The sequence below is a fragment of the Pelobates fuscus genome, chromosome 3 (assembly GCF_036172605.1).
Source record: "Pelobates fuscus isolate aPelFus1 chromosome 3, aPelFus1.pri, whole genome shotgun sequence".
Taxonomy (NCBI): Eukaryota; Metazoa; Chordata; class Amphibia; order Anura; family Pelobatidae; genus Pelobates; species Pelobates fuscus.
In genome coordinates this window covers 251,816,224-251,836,325 of record NC_086319.1, presented here as the reverse complement: position 1 = coordinate 251,836,325, position 20,102 = coordinate 251,816,224, and the positions used below count along the sequence as shown (strand labels likewise).

Sequence of the window (20,102 nt, the reverse complement as noted above, 5' to 3'; positions counted from 1 at the left end):
TGCTTTACCTGCATTCCTGGTGTCCACAATAAACTCCGATATCTCAAAGGTTGTTCCTTCAATTAGTCCTTTTCCAGACACCTTCACTTTACTTGCATCACCAATCTCAGACTGACCAACCATGATTTTGAAGGGGCTGTTTGTAACGTGTTTACCATTTTTTTTCACACTCACCACATGCTCACCCACTTCTTTTGGAGTGAAGGAGATGCCTGTAGTATTAAAAGATAGCATTGTGAAGTGATAGCATCCACAAAATAAGGTCACCTCTTTTTCCAAAGAAAGTTCTTATTACTATTTAAATGTTATGCTCACACCCTTGTGATTCCTTTCTGTATTGTGATTATCTATTTTCTTCCTAGTCCCATACAAGTGCACTTGGTGTTAAGAGATAACAATAAGCTTTTAAGAAGTACTCACAAGCAATATATTTTTTCATAGATATATATTTTGATTACATCTATCATATTTAAGTGTTTTTTTTAAAATATTATTCAAAGTGACATGTTATAAATATGTTGTTGATGTTTGATTATATAAGTTTAAATAAGTGTTGATCTGTTTAGTTCACCTGGATCCTTTTAGTACCATAGTTTAGATTCATTGGTGACTCTGTGATCTCTATCCCTCATCTTGACTCATTTCCTGTCCCTTCCCTTACCTATGTGCCTGTTCGGCAGCCTCTTAAGTAGACAGGGCTCCTCGTTGCCAGATGGTGCTCTGATGCTAGCAGTCAGCAGACTAAGGTCTGACTCTGAGATCTTCAGAGAGACATCTGCTGATGTCCCTACATTAAGTTGAGAAGTCCTCATGGAGTCATCGCCTGATGGGATAATGGAACATATTTAATGTCAATAGAGAAAAGTTAAATTCAGTAGGATAGATATCTGGGAACAGGAAAAGTAAATACTATGATACAGTGATGCACTAGTATGCAATATCCGCTGTATTTCTGACAAACTCTCTTTTCTGGCAATATTAAAGTTGTCCTTCACCTGTTATCTTGGCTGTAAATGGACTGCCAGGGATGTGCTTATCATCAAACCGCACAATAATGTTATAGTCTCCAGGAGCTGTGGGTAAGTAAGATACAGTGCAAGTTCCATCCTTATTGTCCTTGCAGGTGATCTCTGCCTTTGATGGACCTTCAACAGCAAGGGATAAGCCACCTATGGAAGAGAAATAAAATATAAAATATACAAAAAAGAAAAGTCCAAGTTTTACTAATTTATTTAGAACAAGAAGCAAAAAAAAAATCCAAATGTCTGTAAACATGTACAATAATAGGCAAATATTCCTCTATAATACAAAACAAATCAATCTGAATAGCATGTAGAAAGATATTAACTACCGGTACAAATCCTGATACATTAGAACCTTAAAACAACCTGGTTACCAAGATAAACACTAGAAAGGAAAAAATGTATCACAATCACATTTAGCTACAGGAATGGATATTTGTTCCCTCACTAAAAACACATACCTTCTCCAGCGTCCTTTGTAACAATAGTGAATGCGGCTGGTTTGTTCACCATGCCGTGGCTTAGGCCTGGTCCATATGCATTTACATGCCGACTGTTAATAGCATCCACGTAAAATTGTAGTGGACTCCCTGGAAGATAAATGTAAAGTATAAGAAGACTTTTAACATACCAACTCAATTCTGTTTATCACATTTGCATAATTGTAACCTGCATTGTGTTTCACACAAATTTATTCCACCCACCTGGAATGTGATTTCCATCATACTTAATGTCCATCTCATGCAGTCCTTTCTCTACAGGTGCATATTTTACAGTGACCGTTCCGTCTTTGTTATCAGAAATGTTGGGTCGAGCAGTTTTCCCAGATGGCATACGAACTTCCCCTAAGGTTCCAAAGACATAAGTTTGGAAGTTTAAAGGGTCAGAATTAAGTTCATGTCAACATTTTACTAAGGCTTCATCTAGCGATGGGGCGAAATACACATATTGCTTCATGTAATTGTAAACAGTATCTGGCATGTGGAGGTCTATGGATAATAGTAATAAAGTTCCAGTTTCAGACGTGAACAAGGATGCAACAAAGATTAAGTTTGTCTCACAGAGGGGCGTTTCATCTCTGACGTAGAGAGGCAATATAGGGGCAAACAATAAGAACATACTGAATTCTGCATATATGAGATATTTCGCTCAGATCTACCAGTAAAACCAAATGTTTTTGTTTTTTACAATACAATGACTATTTTCTTTTTACCATCACTTATGACTTAAAGTGGCTTTGAAGATGGTTGTCCTAATGCTATAAGTATCTCTACACAGACTGTTACATGCTTTGCCGGGTTCCTTAGGAGTCTTAAAAGTGTCACAATCATAACGTAAACCATTGTAAAGGTTTTGCATTCAATTTTTGCTTGCCCAAGAATTACTCATTTTACAGCTACGCATGTGCCATTGATATTGGAAGTGGTTACACGGTTATGCACTATTAGTCTTCACAATTTATATGCTTAATATAATAAAGACTCTAGGGTTGGCAGTCCCTTGTAATATGTTAAAATACTCTGTTTATAGATAGGGATTGATTGAGACTTGCTGTAGTGTACCTGTGATCTCTCCTTTTTGCACAGTGAAAGGAATAACTAGATTAAAAGGTCTCAGCATAGTATCCAAATTATCCACAGGAACAACAGGCTCTTCAGTGGCCTACAGGGGGCAGAGGAGGAATATAAGTGAAATACATCTTTATACGAAAAGGGAAAAGTGACATGACAATAATAATAATGTGTTCTCAGGGCTGCCAGAATAGAAACACATGCATTAGGAAAGAAAGTTAAAGTGAACATAATCCAATATAATGTCGCAAGTAAAAATAAGCCATGCTCTGTGTAACAAGAAGATAATGGAAACATAAAATAGCAAGAAAAAAATAGCAGTAAGTAGACAGCAGTGTCATATCAGGAAAAACAGCTTTCTAAAAACAGTAATAGATGAGAAACAAATAACCATAATTATAAAAAGGGAATCCATAAACTAGGTAACACAGTTATCAAAATAAATATTTTTGATGGGGAAAAAAGCACAGAATCAAGAGCAGAAAATGAAAGTAGATCTCAGGAAAAAGCACTTGAGGAGTGAAAACTCCTTTGGAATGTACAAACTATGAAAAAGGACAGCACTTCTAGGACAAGAAAAAAGTTGTTTTAGTTTCACAAGAAGTCCAAAGAGTGCTATATTGTTTTGAATGTTTGTGTGTTTGTGCGTGCATGTGTATGTGGTCATTATGGAGAAATAATCATCATACTTATTAACTAAAAAAATAGGGAAACCTATATTAAGTGATTTAAATGTGCTTCCTAACATAGAGCACAATTAAAATATTAAACCTTCGATATTATTGGTGAGATTACAATGCTTTAGATTTTAAGGCATGCATTTTCTTTTTTTCTGACTAACCCACCTGATTACACAACATTATACATGGCAGCAGGTGATGTGTGAATAGCCACTTTTTTATACAAATATTACATTCTGCAAAATTGTGTTAAGGAAATTAGGCTCTGTGTGGAAAGAATGTTTGAACAGGGTATTAATTATAGAGAAGAACCCTTATACTGTAGACTAATGAATGGCAGTGTTCCCTTTCCCATGCCTGTGGCATTAATTCATTTATGTCATACAAAAATAAGAAAGTTATGATGCACTAGATTATAGAACTGTGGATGATGGATAGAAATACAGAATGGATGTTTATAAGAAGGGATGCTGAGTGGAGAATGATTATGATAGGAATTTAAGTGGTACAGGAGCAGAGAATTTTCTCTGTTATACCCAGTGAGTTGGATAGCCGGGGAGATGTGCAGGGTAAGGCTGGTGTAGCTGTACAGTGTCACACGGTTCCTCTATGATGGGAATAGTATCACATGCCTAATGAAAGGGAGGGAAGGCACACGTTACATGCGGAGTGTTAAATGGAGAGAATCTCTCACCATGTCTAGTAAACTTACCACGACATGGAAAGGACTATTGGGGATGTGCTCTCCACCAAAACGGATAGTGATGACATATTTCCCTGGCTCAGGTGCAGTATAGTATATGTCAAAAGTGCCATCTTGGTTTTCAACCACATCTACATCTAGTTCTGCTCCATCTGGAGTTGACACCTTGCAGGTCACCTTTCCCTTTCCTGCAGCCTTGGCATCCACTGTGATGACTGTCTCCTCTCCAATCTGGATAGTAGGCCCAAGACAGGCTCCTGCATGACCCACACACATAGTTATTCGATACATTACCACATGGAATTCCAAAAAAACTGATTGCTTAATATTAATTACTAGTCTAGTTGTTATTCATCCCCCTGTTATGTACATAGTACTAACCAAGTAATATAAAATCTAAATGATATAATGTCTAAATACATTTAACTCTACATACTCAGCTACAACTGTGCAATTGATATTGATTGTTCACTTGAAATGATTTCTAAATTATCATGAGAAACCCCAAATTTTCTCTACATTTTTAAATATTGGTTGTGCTATGTGGCCAAGAATATGGTTATAGAAAAGCTCCGGGCAGCTGGTTCTATCCAGATGGAATTACCCAGTCAGAAATACTATAGGAACCATTTTCAAAATTATACAACAATTCACATTTCTGGAATATAACATCCGATCCACTGAATCGGATTTTTTTTTTCTGTAAAACTATAGTTTACAAGAATCCTATGGGTGGTAATTCGCTCCAATTCCTATAATCATTAATGTTGCTTCTCATAGTACTTTATGTAATTGGAAAGCAATAAGTGTACAGAAGTATAATTAAGGCTATAAACGAGAAACCTACCAACTATATAATCACTTTGAATACAGACACCATCTTTAAATATAATATAGCTATTTATCAACTTACCTAAACCATGTCCTCCGATGGACACTGCAGGGAAAACAGAAAAAAATAGATTTTTTACATTATGTATGCATTTAGGAAGAAGTTGAAACAGCAACCATTTTGATGTTAAAATTAGTGATGCTATTGAAGTGTATGCTCTCTGCCATCCATCCTTCACCATTTTCAAGTAACTGGCACCCCAACCTACCAGTCATGAATATCTCATCCAGTTTTAGACTTCCCTGTGTCAGCAACATGTTTGTCAGATAAGGTTAAAAATCTATACTTCAACACTCACCAGTCACTAAGCACTTGCTGGCATCTCCGGTAGGCACTGCATGGATACGGAATGGAGAGTAAGGGATCTCATCTCCACCATATTTAATGGTGATGGTGTATCTTCCTGCCATATCTGGCACATATGATACTGTGTAAGTACCATCTCCATTTCCTCGAATGTTGGCTTTTTTGGGTTTTCCCTCAGGATCCTAGAGAAGAAGAATTAAGAAAATCAATCTATTTATTTATCTAAGGCACATTCCTAAAACTTTGCAAGTGTTCTCCTCAGAAATTATGACATGTTAATTTTAAGTCATGTCTCCAACCACTCCCACAACTCAGTCATGCATTAGCAAGTGGTTGAAATTTCTAATTTTACATCGTTACACTAAGAGATGCAATTCACTTTACACCCACTATATGGGGCTATTTATCTCTAAACTGATGAACAAGACCTAAATATGAATGAGCTCATTCCAATAGGATGTCTAAATTGCCCAGCTGCTTAAGGAGCACGTTAGGGGTCATACAATTTTATAAATACACCAAATGATCAAAATAGAGTTGTTTAAATAAGTAGTGATTCCATTAACTCTTCATTCTGTCTGATATGCTGAATGTGTGATGTGTTTTTATCATAAGGCATCTTTATCTGGAATAAGATATATGAAACAACTGAAGGAATTGTAGGCAGGACAGGTTTAAGATAGGGGCCCTTGGAGCAGCAGCTCCAGGCCCATTGCCTTTGGAGGCTAGTAAAGTTTATAAGTGTGAGGTAATACACTTCACAGGCAGCCCACACGTAACTCCATTTACTGAACCCCTGAGCCTATGAGTCATCATGCCCTGTTCATTATCATAAACTGATAGAAACATTTATTTGGTAAATGAAAACCTTATGAAATATGCCAAAAAAAACAACATTCTTAAAGTTGGTTCAATTGTAAAACTATATAGGTGAAAGAAAAAGAGTAGATAATAACTGAGGATGTAAAAAAAATGGTAGGTTGATGCCCCTCCTTCACTTATGGATATATCTCCACTGCCCAAACAGCCACAATATGATTTTTACCTGTATTTATTATGAAACAAGGTGTTGTCACTACAATGTAGTTCCAATATTATCACACTGTCTCTTTTATTTATTAATGTGCACAGTGGCTGGGTTTCATATTGTGTGCAAAACCTCAAAGCTGATCTGACATTGTGATCACAAAGGGGGAGGGAGAAATTCCGAGGTAGGACTTCTACATGTCAGACATTTAGACCATAATCTCTATGACAATGAAATGTGAAATTAGCTTCTCTCATTAGGTCCATCAAAATTTTAGTTCCATGTAGCCCAAAAAACAGTACTATTTATATGGCGGTAGTGTATGAATCTATCAAATATAAGGTGTTTTAAGGAATCATAGAGAGAAATATATAGAGTCATTGCAAGAGGAAGTGGATAATGTACATATTGTATATCAATATATTTAATGAGAAGTAATTTATTTGTAATATTTACCAGAATCTGAACAGTCAGCAGCCCCTCTCCGGCATCACGGGCATCAATGGTAAACTCCACAGGAAGGCTAGCAGGTATACCAGCTGTGTTTAATCCTGGGCCACTGGCTCTAACTTTGCTGGCATCATGGGTAGGCAGCACCTTGATCTTGAATGGGCTGTGTTTAGGAAGAATAAGATCGGGCTCAGTTTAAATTCTATGGCCTCTCCTTCAACTTTCATATTTAGCCACAAAATCCTGAATAGCAATACAGTATAAGCTTTCCTGAATCTCACCTGCGTGGTACCTCCTGGTCAGCATATCGAACAGACACTGTGTATGGTCCATCCATGGCTGGGGTGTACTTCACAGTGTGAGTTCCATCCCCATTATCACGAACATCTACTGGCTCTGCCAAACCTGACACAGAAATAAAAATAAATATTCCCTGATTGTAAATAAATCATACATATTCAGGTGCGTCTAAGAAAATGCTTATAAGTGTCCTTCTATATGATAAAATACATTTTAAAAACAAAAACTTTAAATTAAAAAAAGGCTTTGTGCTAGACAATCATCCTATTTTATATTTTCTAGGTTAACTGGTTTGTGTACAATATTATTCCCTGCGCTATATTTTCTGTCTTGTAGTTTCAACCTCCCCCTTCAAGGGTACCTGATGGTCCATGCACCAGAACCTCAAGTGGTGCCAGTCCAGCTTTGCTGCAGTCTACTGTGAAAGTCTGGGGCACATGGGCTCTCACTCCAGCACCAAGACCTGGTCCTGAGCACTTCACTTTGCTTGGATCCACAACTTCCTTTACTGGCACACGAAATGGACTTCCTGTAGAATAAAACAGAGTTAAATCACTCTCACCGTAGTCTCTTTATGAGATATTAAAGCTGGGATTGATTTGCAGTGGTTTATGTGGAAATAAATATTTAATTGTTTTTTCGTATGAGCATCTGTGTGGCGGGCTGGCATCATTGGGTTTTTCTATTTGTGAGAGAGACACAATGGGTGTCACTGTTCTTTTGCACTGTAGCGGTACTTACCCTCTCCAGGGGCCGGCCGGGGTCCTCCCTTCTCGCCGCGCGCGGTCCTGCTCCTGCACGAGCCGCGCGCGGCTCAGCCAACGATGGGATCAGTCAGGCGGGCAGTGACCGCGAGAAGCGGTCACATGTCCCGCCCGACACTAAGAGCGCGCCGCGCGTCTCGGGCGCGCTCTTAAAGGGACAGTGGGAGACTAAATTAGAATCAGTCTCCCATTGGCCCCTGTCAGGCCACATTCCCCATTCACTCACGTTTTGGGGGCGTGGATATGACAGGAGCCAATCAAAGTGAACCTTAGGGTTTTTATTCTCACCTGTTTCCCCTTGCTCCTTGCCCTATCGTGGTTTCTGTCCAGTTCCCTTTAGTGCTTGTATCGTTCAGTTGGTTTTTTGGTGCTTGACCTTGGCTTTGTTCCTGACTCCGCTCTCTCCTTATCCTTGCTTGCTTATCCGCTGTTTTGTCCTCTGTGTACCAGTCCTCGGCTTGTTCTACGTTACGCTGTCTCTCAGTTCCCTTGACCTCGGCTTGTTCTGACTCTGTCTTTCTCTCGTCCTAGTCCGGCCATTCTAAGGTCCGGTAGACGAACTCTGTTTCTTGTCTCTTGACTGTGAACTATTCCTGCGTGTTGGGGTATATTACCGTGACATGCACATATTTGTGATAGGCTTTTGGTGAATCTGTACATCCATGCTGTGTTTATATGTCAGGTTAATAATGTGTGATGAGCTATGCACTATCAAAGTTTGTATGAAAGCAAACATGGTACAACGAATGTGAGAAAAGTTTGTATTGATGCTGTATTTACTAGAATGGGGAAGGATTCACAGTGCTAAATTTAGAACCATACCTGGTATGGGACGTCCACCAAAGGTGATATTGACATCATAATCTCCAGGAGTGAATGGTATATACTCCACACTACAGCTGCCATCTTTGTTGTCCTTGCAGGACATCTTAGCCTCAGAGGGACCTTCTATGGCCAAACCAAGACCTCCAGTGCCAGCTCCCCTGGAACAAACAAAGGACAACATAAGCATCATAACATGTAAAATATAGGATGAATAGTTACTATGGCTTTTCAAAGAAAACTTCTGTTTTTTACCTGGTCTCCACAGTGAAGCGATTGGACTTATTAAGGAGCCCACCTTCTAGACCTGGACCATATGCTCGCACACGAGTTGGGTCACAACCCTCGGTGACAGGAACTCGGAATGGGCTCTTGGGAACTGGAACATCATCATACAAAACTTCCACCAAATGCACACCTACAGGATGGTATCACAGATGAGAAAATGACTACCCAATGCTAATATTGTACAACTCAAAATAGCATTACAGTAATTCAAAGGCACACTCTGCACTAGCTACTAACAAAATGCTATACTTAGAATATGTAAGGAGAAAGGTATTATGGTTATATTGTTTTTTCCAGTCCTTGTTTGACTTCTATATATTGTTGGCTAAGAGATTAAACATATATAGTATTATTAGCACCTTATATTTAGCCACATGTTTATAAAGCTTAATAAAATACAAACTATTTATTGTCCACCATCTACTACCATTGTGGGATAGTCATGGTTTTCTTACCATCCTCATATGCTGTATAATGTACAAGGTATGTCCCATCTCCATTGTCTGAAATTAAACTTTCAGTTACAGCCCCTGATGGACTGAGCACACGTGTGGTCACGTGACTTCCACCTGTCTTCGTCAGAGAACGAGCATCAACTGTGAATTCTGTTGTGACCTCGCGGAGAACACCTGGGAAAAAAGTAAACAGATTAATATTCTGTCTACTATGAACCATCAAATTTGCAACAGAAGTCCAAAATTGTACTAGCAAAAAAAAAAAAAAATTCTGCAGCAGTAGCAGCTAGGGAATTGTAAAGATGGTGGGGTGTTAGACTCTGCCCTTGACCTGTTGGGCTTTACTCATTTAACCCTATGTACTCAACCGCTGACAATGTGAGAGAAAAACTCCTACAACACCATAAACCTACAGATACATGTATTTTGGAAACAGCCACCTTGAAGGGGTTTGATTCCACCCCCCGATACTGCTACCCAATCACAGCTTAGAAGACAGGACAATATGCAGGCCTATCTTTTAGAGTCTCTAGGGTCTGATGCCCCAAATGCAAAGCCAATGAGTTAAGTCTAAGCAAGTCTGAGAGGCTTATACCCTGAAATTTGGGTGTTTTTACACAATGTTGCTCTGCCTCTCTGCAGCATCTCCAGCCATCAACAAAGGGAGGGCAATAAACTGCAGATATAATCATAACAGAAACATGTTTCTTCTAAACCATACTTATAATTAGTCATTGCCCCTCCTGTAGGACATACTAATTAAATATTCCTTTAAATTACTTCTGGCCCATCATATTTCTGTGTCAGCTTTTATGGAAATAGCTTGTTGTTGTTTTTTTCCCCTTAAAATATGTTTTGTGATAGACATCATTACCAATTTAATATGTTCTAAATGCAGTTAATCTACTGGATAAATAGTATACATTTATTTGTCCATTACCTCTTGGTTCCACCCCTGGACCAAATACTTTTACACCACTGGTGTCCACAGCTGGCTCCACATTGACACGAACAGGAAATTTTGGTACAGCATGTCCTCCATATTTGATAGTGATGGTATAGGCTCCAGGGCAGGAAGGGATGTAGGTGATGCTGTAGGTCCCATCACTATTATTCTGGATCAGAACTTCGGCCTTGGAACCTGAGTCTGACAGTATCTCTATGGTAAGCTCAGCCTCACCAGCTTTTGAGCAGTCCACGGTAAATGTGGCTACTTCCCCAGCTTTTCCTCTTTCCAGACCTGGCCCACTGGCTGTAACTTTGCTTGGGTCAAATACAGGGCGGATGTCTGCTTTAAATGGAGAACCAGGAATGTGGGATTCTGCAAACAGGATATTGATGGAGTACTCTCCAGGTTCCGTTGGGAGGTAGGACACTGAGCAGGAGCCATCACCATTATCTTGGCACTCGATCTTGGCTTCACAAGGTCCCTCTACTGTTAAGCCCAGTCCACCAGTACCAGCTCCCTTAGTATCAATGGCAAATGGTGCTGGTTTACCCACAAAACCGCCTTTTAATCCTGGGCCATATGCACGAACCTAGGAAGAATTGGTGAAAAACAAAATTGAAACATGTTAATGTCTAATGCCATATTATTTATAATATTACAACTAGTCATTTAGAAGTGCACAGCTCCAAATGACCATTATCATTTCATGGCAATGGGATGAAAAAAAATAAAACAATGAATTATATAAAATAATTAAATTTAGTTTTAATCCCTATGCTCTATAAAATGGTGTCAGTTATATGTCTCAGGACATATAATATTATATAACAATTTTGTATGTATTTGCTAAAATGTAACATAAAATGACATCTGTAATTAACTCGGTGAGGTCAGGATTTTAGTTATTTTCTTTCTTTGCTCCTTAGGAAGCTCCTGTAAGTTCTCAATCTAGAACATGTAAAATGCAACTTTAACTACAAATTATGCATTTACTCCATAAGAACATAGACTCTATGTGACTTGTAGCAGATCATGTTCCAAATGACTTCATATACCGTAGTTTACAATTTGAGATCCAAAGTCATACAAAAATAAATTAATGAATAGTTTTGTTTGCCAAAAATTCAAACACGTTAAATACATTTCATTACAACCACTCTAGCTGAATTGTGGTTTGACACAAATATATTTTTCTTGGAGAAAAGCTTGTGTTATGTATGCATGGCTGACAGCCCAATATGGGTGGGTTTTTGAATTTATGCAAGAATTTTAAGTTTGGAATGATGTGTTTATTTGTTTAGTATTTGATTTGTAGTTACACATATCAGCAAGGCAACAGTTTGAAATCATTTAAGTTTGCTTTTGTGGGAGATGATTTACAAACACAAGACACATATCAAGAACATCTCTCGCTTTCATTGCATCTCATTTCCTCATATTATCCTCTAAAATAAATATTATCATGCTGTTCCTCACATTGTCGGGGTTTCTATTTCCCGTGGCAATGTCTAAATAAACAGTTAGCTTTACTCAAAAGGCAGTTTATGATAATAATGGTTCCCGTCCTTTAATTTTTTTTTCTGTCTCCAACATGTCTTCATGTTACCTTTGAATCCTCTGCATTTGTCCTGGATTTGCATACTTTATACTCCTATATCCCATCCTGTTATTCTCAATAACATAAATCTTTATTTCTCTTTTCAGTTTCTTAATTTAATCTGTAAATGTTTCACATAGCTAATTTTAATCATTGTAACTTTGTTCAACATCATGCAATTCTCTACACTGCCTTGTTTGTCAGTGAGGCTCATACCATGGTCCTTAGAAGGATACATTCTAGGTCTATGTTATATACTTTTAGAAAATGACCACTGTATAGGTGGTGAAGACTACCTCTTACTGGATTTTTCCTCACCGGGAAATGAAACTAATTTTGTAATTCCGTCATGCTTTGAGAGTCGATTTTGCTGAGACTCTATGTAGCCTATTACAATGTTCTTGACCATTTTGAAAAATACGCATCAAATATGTCTTTTGATTCTTATGTACTTTGACACTTTCATTGTTCCATATCTGTAAGCAGTATAATTGTTACTATATGTAAACTTTAAAATAAAGAATATTGGGAAAAAAGGGATACATTCTGTGACAAATTGTTATCTAGAAATTCCTCGCTTTGTATTAGCAATTATAATGATCATTTATTTATATAATTTAAGTTCAGCACGGGGCTTCTAAATTTGTCTGAGGTCAGAGAAAGATGTTTAAACACCAGTGTTCTATTTAAAATCCTTTGCTCAATAATTCAGAGAACTACTCTTATTGTTGGATTACTATAAGTCCTTTAGAAGTATTACCAGCTATGAAAAAAGTATTGCATGTTGTGATTTATATTTTATACTGCTTTTCTGTTCATTGAGAAAGGATGCAGCTCATTGCCGCTATTGTTCCCAGTTCAACATTATCTTTGGCAGCGAATGGGTTACCGGAATGTAAAAGCAAAGAAAGAATATAAGATGCATGTGTGTTAAACTCTATGGGACAGAGGGAGCTGTTGACCTATGATCTCTGGTGCAGGAGGGCTTCAGAGATGTGTGAGATTTCTTTGGAGGAGGGGGTGGGAGGTCCTTTCACGTCTTTTGAATCTTATGTTCCCCTTGGGGTCAATTTTCAGAGCTAAGCTACGGTTTTATTTAAGCGCAGATATCTATCCCCCCTCTCCTCTGGCTGCTCTACCCTGACACTCACTTTGCATCCTACACACACAGAAATGAAAAACACATGGCAGGAAACGCAGAGTGTGCCAGGACATAGAACAGCAGAGAATCGAAGAGACAAAACATGAACAAGATGCAAAGGTAGAGCTGCAAAGAAATATAACTGGGATATAAAAAAACCTAAAAAATACATATACAAGGTAGCGAGCGACAAAATACTGATATTAACATATGAGGAGCACAGGAGCTACAGAGGGTGATAATGCTGCTGTCATGTTGAAACTGCCTTTTGAGCAAAGCTAGCATGTTGTAATCTTGAAAAGAATTTTGAACAATGTCTAACATGTTACTAATGGCGTGGCAAACACAGAGTAATGGATGAAAACCTGTTACTACCATACATTATTGTATATACAGTATTAGCATTCCTGTATAAATATCAGTTCTGCTGTGATGCAAAGTGCACGCTAGTGCAGTGATTATATAAAAGTACACCATCTTCTGTGTACTGGTAAGTTTGCCACAGTTGCTTTTGCATTCCATGTAACTGTATCAGGAGCTAGACATTCTACACATTAATCAGAGACAAAGGTCTTGGCATTCTTCTGTAATGTACCATGTCTACGTACCAGATATGCTTTTTTGAAAAAGTAGCTCCTCCAACTCTACTTCAAAAATATGGTCAGAAATTCAATATAGCAAATTTGCAATGATCTCCATAAAAAAATGAATTGTGCAGTGATATGTGCTGACAATGATCACCTTCGTACTGACATATCAGATAAGCTAAAATGTTTCCCAGGATCCCTTGCAATTAGTACCTTGGAAGGGTCAGGGGGCATTACTGCTTCCACAGAGAAGGGACTTCCTTGGATAGGATGTCCATCGTAGCTGATATCCACCTTGTATGGTCCTTCCTCAGGAGGCATATACTTTACAGTGTGAATTTCGCTGGTGACTCCAGTTTCCACCTTGCAGGGGATTGGACGGCGTGAGGGAGATGTGATCTTCACATCTACCTTCCCTTGACCACCTGCCCCACTAGTGTTAATGGAGAACTCCTGGTCCTTCCCAACATCCACCTCTGTGAGAGAGGAATAGAAATAACCAACATGTAGATCTGGTTCACACACACATGCATAAACACACACATGTATAAAAGCACACAAACACATATTGGGCCTGCTTTCTTCATAAACTAAAACAAACATAGATTATATAACCACAGTTCTACATTATATGAAAATAAACAGGGCACATGCAAACATATTACTCACTATTATTGAGTCCTTGAACTTTGACTTTGCCCAGGTCAAGTGGTGGGGCCACATTGACAATAAAGGGACTCTTGGGAATCGGATCCCCTCCATATGTCACTGATACAGTTATATTACCCTAAAACAGCAGATGGCAGAAAAGTAAAATTGTTATTATATGGAAACCATGCATTTACACTGCAGAAATGTGTTAGAAAGCTATTACAGACTGAAGCTTTCTATAATGATTTATTGCGACTATATTTCAAAAACATTAAATAATTCTACCACTGGTTACATCAGTTATACCGGTCTGGTGTGGCCATCTACCCACATAATTTAAATTTACAGATTTTTTTATTAACTCATTATGTTGGATTTTTAGCTGATATGAATAAAAACAAACAAATATTCAAGCTGTCTAACATTATTTTTTAAATATATATTTTAGGTTTTTCTGCTACAATTTATTGATATCATACCTAAAGCAACAGACGCAACTCACTATGACGTTTTGCAGGAACTGTCAAACTGAAGATGCCTACCCTGATGGAATGCTAGAAACCCTGTTCACAGAACTCCATGCTGTAGCAAGTAATGTCATTTAATTTGAATCCATCAAGCTATTTTCACATTTTAGAGTATGATATCTTTGAAAATGCTGTCTTCTTTTCCTATAATGTGTCTACTTTGTTTCTTATTCTATAGAACTATACATGGTAAAATAGCATTGCCTATATATATCTATATGTATTTTATATATTTGTGTTTGTGTGTATGTATATATATATCTTCTTATTCAAGTTGGCACCTTGACTAAGTAGTCCCTCTATATTGTTTACATAGGCTATCTGAAAAAAACAATTCCCATGCTTCTTTCCTTTTGTTATCAATGTAAAAACAGTTACATTGATAACAAATTCCATTAGTCAAACTACAGCTACACAGTTTAGGTCAGGGGTGTCATATTAGCAATGACTACTCCATGGTAAAATGAAGTTTTTTCATGAATACTCATTAGGATATCAGTCCTTATATTGCTCTTAGGATATCGAAAAAATCCAGGCACTCCAACAAATTCCAAAGAAAGGCAGTTTTATTGGACCCAAGAACCAGCAAGCAACATTTTGACCCCTTAGGGCGTTTGTCAAAGGCCCTAAGGGGTCGAAACGTTGCTTGCTGGTTCTTGGGTCCAATCAAACTGCCTTTCTTTGGAATTCGTTGGAGTGCCTGGATTTTTTCGATATCCAAATTCTATATTTGGTTCTTTCTGGTACTGGGACCTTTCCAGTATAGCACCCAGGATTCCAGCACGAAGGGTTGAGTGCACTTCCACTATCTATATATGGCTTATATTGCTCTTACTGAAACTGAAATATGCTAACAATAAGCACCATATGCAAGCAATATTGTTTTATATATCAATGTTGAAATCTTTTTTTTCTCTTCTGAGCACATTGATAAGAGTGCATTATGGTTTTGATTTGTATTATTCAAACAGCAGCCAAGCTGCATGCTTCCTTAATTCTATATATAAAGAAAAAAAATAATTTTCATGTAAAGCTGCATTATCTGGCATTCCAAGTTTCACATTTTCACAAGGATGCCTGCATGATTCCTGTTATGTGACTACCTAAAAACTGAATTGCACTCCAAGTAGTTGGGATATGTAATTATTTTAAGTGACGCATAACATAAAATGTCTTTGTTCGTTTGAGAGACATTTCATAAGATCATACAACTTGTAACAAAGACATGCCAACGCTCCAATCCAATCTTTGTTTTGTTTAGTGCCATTTAGAGATACCTCCAAATCTAACAACTACACATAACTCTAGAGTATCTTATAGAAAAAATGGTTTAAATACCTGCTGCACAGCTGTATACTTCACAGTGTATGAATAGTCATGGTTGTCAATGATTTCAAAGTCTTGAACGACTTCACCTTTTAAGGTCCCTGTGAACTGAACATCCAGCTTCGCTTTCCCAGCACCCTTCGTGTACACGGTAAAGTGCGTGGGTTTTCCAACTTCCACCCCTATATCAGGAAAAAGCGTGTCAAATGGCTGCAGGACCTTAATGCCTTCTTACGGCTTTATAACGAGCTACTCAATTGTCAGAGATGTAAGTAATTCTTATTTAATGTAATTGTAACTTATGGGGAAAAAAAAACAAAAAAAAAACACACCACCTTATTCCCCACTCCTAAATACTATTTTTTCATTTATTTTTGATTACCCACATTCTGAACCATTTAAATTCAGCAACATTTCTGAGTGGTCTGTTCATCAGAGTTCAAATGGAAATCTTTTAACAGCTATAACATGTAGGTCTAAACTGTGCAAGTCAATTAATTATCAAATAACCACAATGTATTCCTAAGTTACTATTTATCATTAATTTGTCAGTTATTATTTTTGATTTACATTTAAGCCAATGTGTACAAAGGCTATCATATATGTCCCAAATATATTTATAGCTAATTTTCCTAATAATTATATATAGGACTACTCTATTCTAATCTACGTGAAGTTATACATTGTATTCCAAACTGACATGTCTCATAATTTTACCTGTGCGATTAAGTCCTGGACCCTCTGCACGGACTTTATTGGCGTCATGTGATGGGTCTACCTTGACACGGAAGGGGCTGATAGGTATCTCCTTTAAAATGAAAATAAAAATGATCAGTGATTACTAACAGAGAGTGAGAAATATATATAATTATGAAATTATTGTTCATTTAGATACACACACATTCATATGTCTGCATCACATCGAGGTTCTGGTACTTAATTATGTATAGCTACTGTATGTATAGTCTGCTGTTAGTAATTGTGTCATACCTGGTCAGCAAACAGCACCATGATGGTATATTTCCCAGCTCCAGGGGGCATGTATTTCACAGTGAAAGTGTCATTGTCATTCTTAATGATGTCAAAGTCAATATCTGCCTCTGCTGGTCCCACCACCCCAGGAGCACACTTAATCCCAATGCTGACATCACCTACAGATAAAGACAAGCAATGTTATTAGTTTATTAAATCTTGTATCAGCAGCATTGCCATCAGCAGCTGACCATATCTATGTATTCAGATCTCACCTTGTCCAGCCTCGCTGCAGTCCACAGTGAAGTAAGTAGGCTCATTAGCTTTCAGCCCTGTCTTCTCAACCCCAGGACCATAAACTTTAACTTTATTGGGATGACTCCCTTCACCCACCAATACCTGGAGTTAAGAAAGTAAAGGTTATCAACACAAACATATGTTAAAATTTGTTCCAAGAAAAGGTAGAAATGTAGAGAGATTACTAGAAACTCCAGTGTCACTCCTACTCACCCGAAATGGGCTGTTTGGAATATTGACCCCTCCCCACGTGATGATAATGGTATGTTTGATTGCTTTGGTTGGTACATAAACGCAAACGTATGTGTTGTCTCCATTATCCTTTATCTTGATGTCAATGGGCGATCCCTCGGCATCCTAGCAAAAGTGGCGCACATAAATGAGAGTTCTTTTTATTCACACTTACAGGATTATTGTTGAAATTCAGAGTGAATTCAAAGTGAATTTCAAAGTGTTAGCCTAGTTGAATTAGAATTACCTGGGCATAGATCTTAAGCTCAGCAGTACCAGCAGCACGTGCATCAATGGTGAATTCAGCAGGGTGCTCTACTATGCATCCTGTGGGTTCCAAGCCAGGACCAAATGCTTTAACCTGTACAAAATAGATGCATAAGCTGACATTTCTATGAATCCTTGCAGTGGGGTGTGTATTTGGAAAAACAATGTACTTCACATACACTCGTTACATTCGTAATCAATCATGTGAAAACATACGAGATTATTTTGCTTTTTTTCTTCTTTAGCCTAATTTTCTGTAATGTTTTGCTGCCTTTTCAATATGCATGGTATACAAGCTATATTGTTAAATTTAATAGTTCCACTCAAATATTTTAGCTCCCACCCGATTATTTGACTGTTATTTTATTATGTATGATTGAGTTATTCTTCTCAAATTCTCACCTTTTTTAATTATTCTTAGTATCTTCTCACTTCATGTTTCATCTACCCTATTCCTACTATCTTACATTCCCCCTCAACTCATTCCTTGCCAAAAAAGAGGCCTTCATGTTGGACTTTAGCCCATGATGATCTCTCTCTCTCTCTCCCACTCTCTTGAGATGTCTACCCCCTCCCAACCATTACTGAGTCCATGCGCCAGAGATGTTCTCTGTGCCTTTGATGTTTGTAATAGTTTCCTAGTCATATAAATTATGTTTGGAAAGTAGCGAGGGATTAGAAGATGAGTCTCTAAATGTCAAAACTCCAGTCAGACAAATGCGTCCTCCTCAATATTTTTCAACCCCACCACCAGCAGAACATAATCCATCAATGCGTAAAAGAACAGCTGGTGGAAGATGGACAGACAGTGATAGCTAAGAAGGGGGGGGGGGGGGGGAAGTACATAGGAGGAGAAGATAGTTAAAATGAGAGAGTAAAATAGGAGTGGACTACAAATTTGATTATTAGAGGATAGAAGAACTGGTTAAAAAAGAAAGATGAGATATATAAGTGAATAGTGGTATTATTTACTATCAGAAAATTATTATCTATATCAGCAATGTTGAATTGCCAAAGTAAGTATGTATTAAGAACCTTGTTATGCTGAGATATGCAAACAGTATAAAACTACCATTATTATTATTATTTATAAAGCGCCAACAAATTCCGTAGCGCTGTACAATGGGGGGACTAACAGACAAATATTTGTAATCAGACAAGTTGGGCGCACAGGAACAAAGGGAATGAGGGCCCTGCTCAATGAGCTTGCGTGCTAAAGGGAGTGGGGTATAGTGACACAAAAGGTAAAGGTAGAAAATGAGGTTGCTAGGATAGTATTCATTGAGGGCTTAGTGTTTTGTTTTGATGACAGTTGCAGGAGATAATTCAGGGTGTGGGGATGGAAAGCTAACAGACTTGCAAAACATCCACTTATTAATAGATATTTTTTGTTAAAATAAGCAACAAATAATGTATATCTGTCTGTTTAGATCCATTCATCCTAAACATGACTCTCTTCATTTACATGTTTCAAATCCACATGAATTTCAACACAGCTTGTAGACTGTTTTAGTACCTTCTCAGGGAAACCTTTCTTGCTAGCTGGTAGGATGTGTGCAATGAATGGGCTGTCCTTAATATCCTCATCATCACAGATGACATGTACTGCATACTCCCCAGGTTCAGTGGGCCAGTATCGCACATCACATGACCCATCTCCTTTATCATCGCACTCAATCTTTGCTTGGGAGGGTCCTTCAATTGAAAAGCCTAGGGAGGGAAAATGTGCGGTGTGAGTCAGAACTGGAGGTCTAGACTTGAGAATTATGGTGGCAGAGTTTTCCATGCACGGCTACACACAAGGCAATGATTAATTGATACAGGTATGTTTTTTTTTTTTTTAATAACTTACCAAGTGTCCCTACTTCTGTACCAATAGCCTCCACAACAAAATCAGCTGACTTGCCCACCATGCCAGTCTCCAGACCTGGACCCCAAGCTCTCACCTTCTGCACTCCAACTTCTGGGCTGATGATGACCTCAAAAGGACTGTACATTCCAAAGCAAAGTACAAAATTATTTATGTATGTATTTATTTTATTTAAAAGTTAGAATAATTAAAAATTTTATAATCATAAAGATGATTGTGTTTTCCTGCTACTTAGCAGAGATGTAGAAAAATAGCAAATTCATCAAACATAAGTGTTAGAAATACAATAATAAAGAAAGGCTGATAATTACGAGATGAATCAGGTAGGCTGAAACAAATCACAACTCAGCTTAATAAGCATAAAGATGAAAATAGGATTCAGTAGTCTAGCCATGTAGTCATCAGTT

General features: G+C 37.8%; 1 protein-coding gene across 4 annotated transcripts in view; it reads right to left on the bottom strand.

The window, feature by feature from the left end:
- FLNC (filamin C) overlaps nt 1-20,102 on the bottom strand; it is a 62,991-nt gene that overhangs the window by 7,007 nt on the left and 35,882 nt on the right. For 2 of the 4 annotated variants that reach the window (XM_063448330.1, XM_063448332.1), the window contains 27 exons: nt 19,678-19,814; nt 19,342-19,535; nt 17,806-17,919; nt 17,541-17,684; nt 17,306-17,429; nt 17,049-17,209; nt 16,776-16,866; nt 16,071-16,240; nt 14,224-14,341; nt 13,768-14,030; nt 10,221-10,818; nt 9,281-9,454; nt 8,793-8,955; nt 8,538-8,698; nt 7,313-7,480; nt 6,933-7,056; nt 6,658-6,814; nt 5,167-5,356; nt 4,890-4,913; nt 3,986-4,233; nt 3,810-3,905; nt 2,585-2,684; nt 1,727-1,867; nt 1,484-1,612; nt 996-1,169; nt 662-823; nt 9-212 (listed from right to left, as the gene is read on the bottom strand). In XM_063448330.1, the coding sequence (XP_063304400.1) occupies nt 9-212; nt 662-823; nt 996-1,169; nt 1,484-1,612; nt 1,727-1,867; nt 2,585-2,684; nt 3,810-3,905; nt 3,986-4,233; nt 4,890-4,913; nt 5,167-5,356; nt 6,658-6,814; nt 6,933-7,056; nt 7,313-7,480; nt 8,538-8,698; nt 8,793-8,955; nt 9,281-9,454; nt 10,221-10,818; nt 13,768-14,030; nt 14,224-14,341; nt 16,071-16,240; nt 16,776-16,866; nt 17,049-17,209; nt 17,306-17,429; nt 17,541-17,684; nt 17,806-17,919; nt 19,342-19,535; nt 19,678-19,814 (4,529 nt within the window). The remainder of the gene's footprint in view (nt 1-8; nt 213-661; nt 824-995; nt 1,170-1,483; nt 1,613-1,726; nt 1,868-2,584; nt 2,685-3,809; nt 3,906-3,985; nt 4,234-4,889; nt 4,914-5,166; nt 5,357-6,657; nt 6,815-6,932; nt 7,057-7,312; nt 7,481-8,537; nt 8,699-8,792; nt 8,956-9,280; nt 9,455-10,220; nt 10,819-13,767; nt 14,031-14,223; nt 14,342-16,070; nt 16,241-16,775; nt 16,867-17,048; nt 17,210-17,305; nt 17,430-17,540; nt 17,685-17,805; nt 17,920-19,341; nt 19,536-19,677; nt 19,815-20,102) is intronic. The other 2 variants (XM_063448331.1, XM_063448333.1) reach the window with 1 other exon arrangement.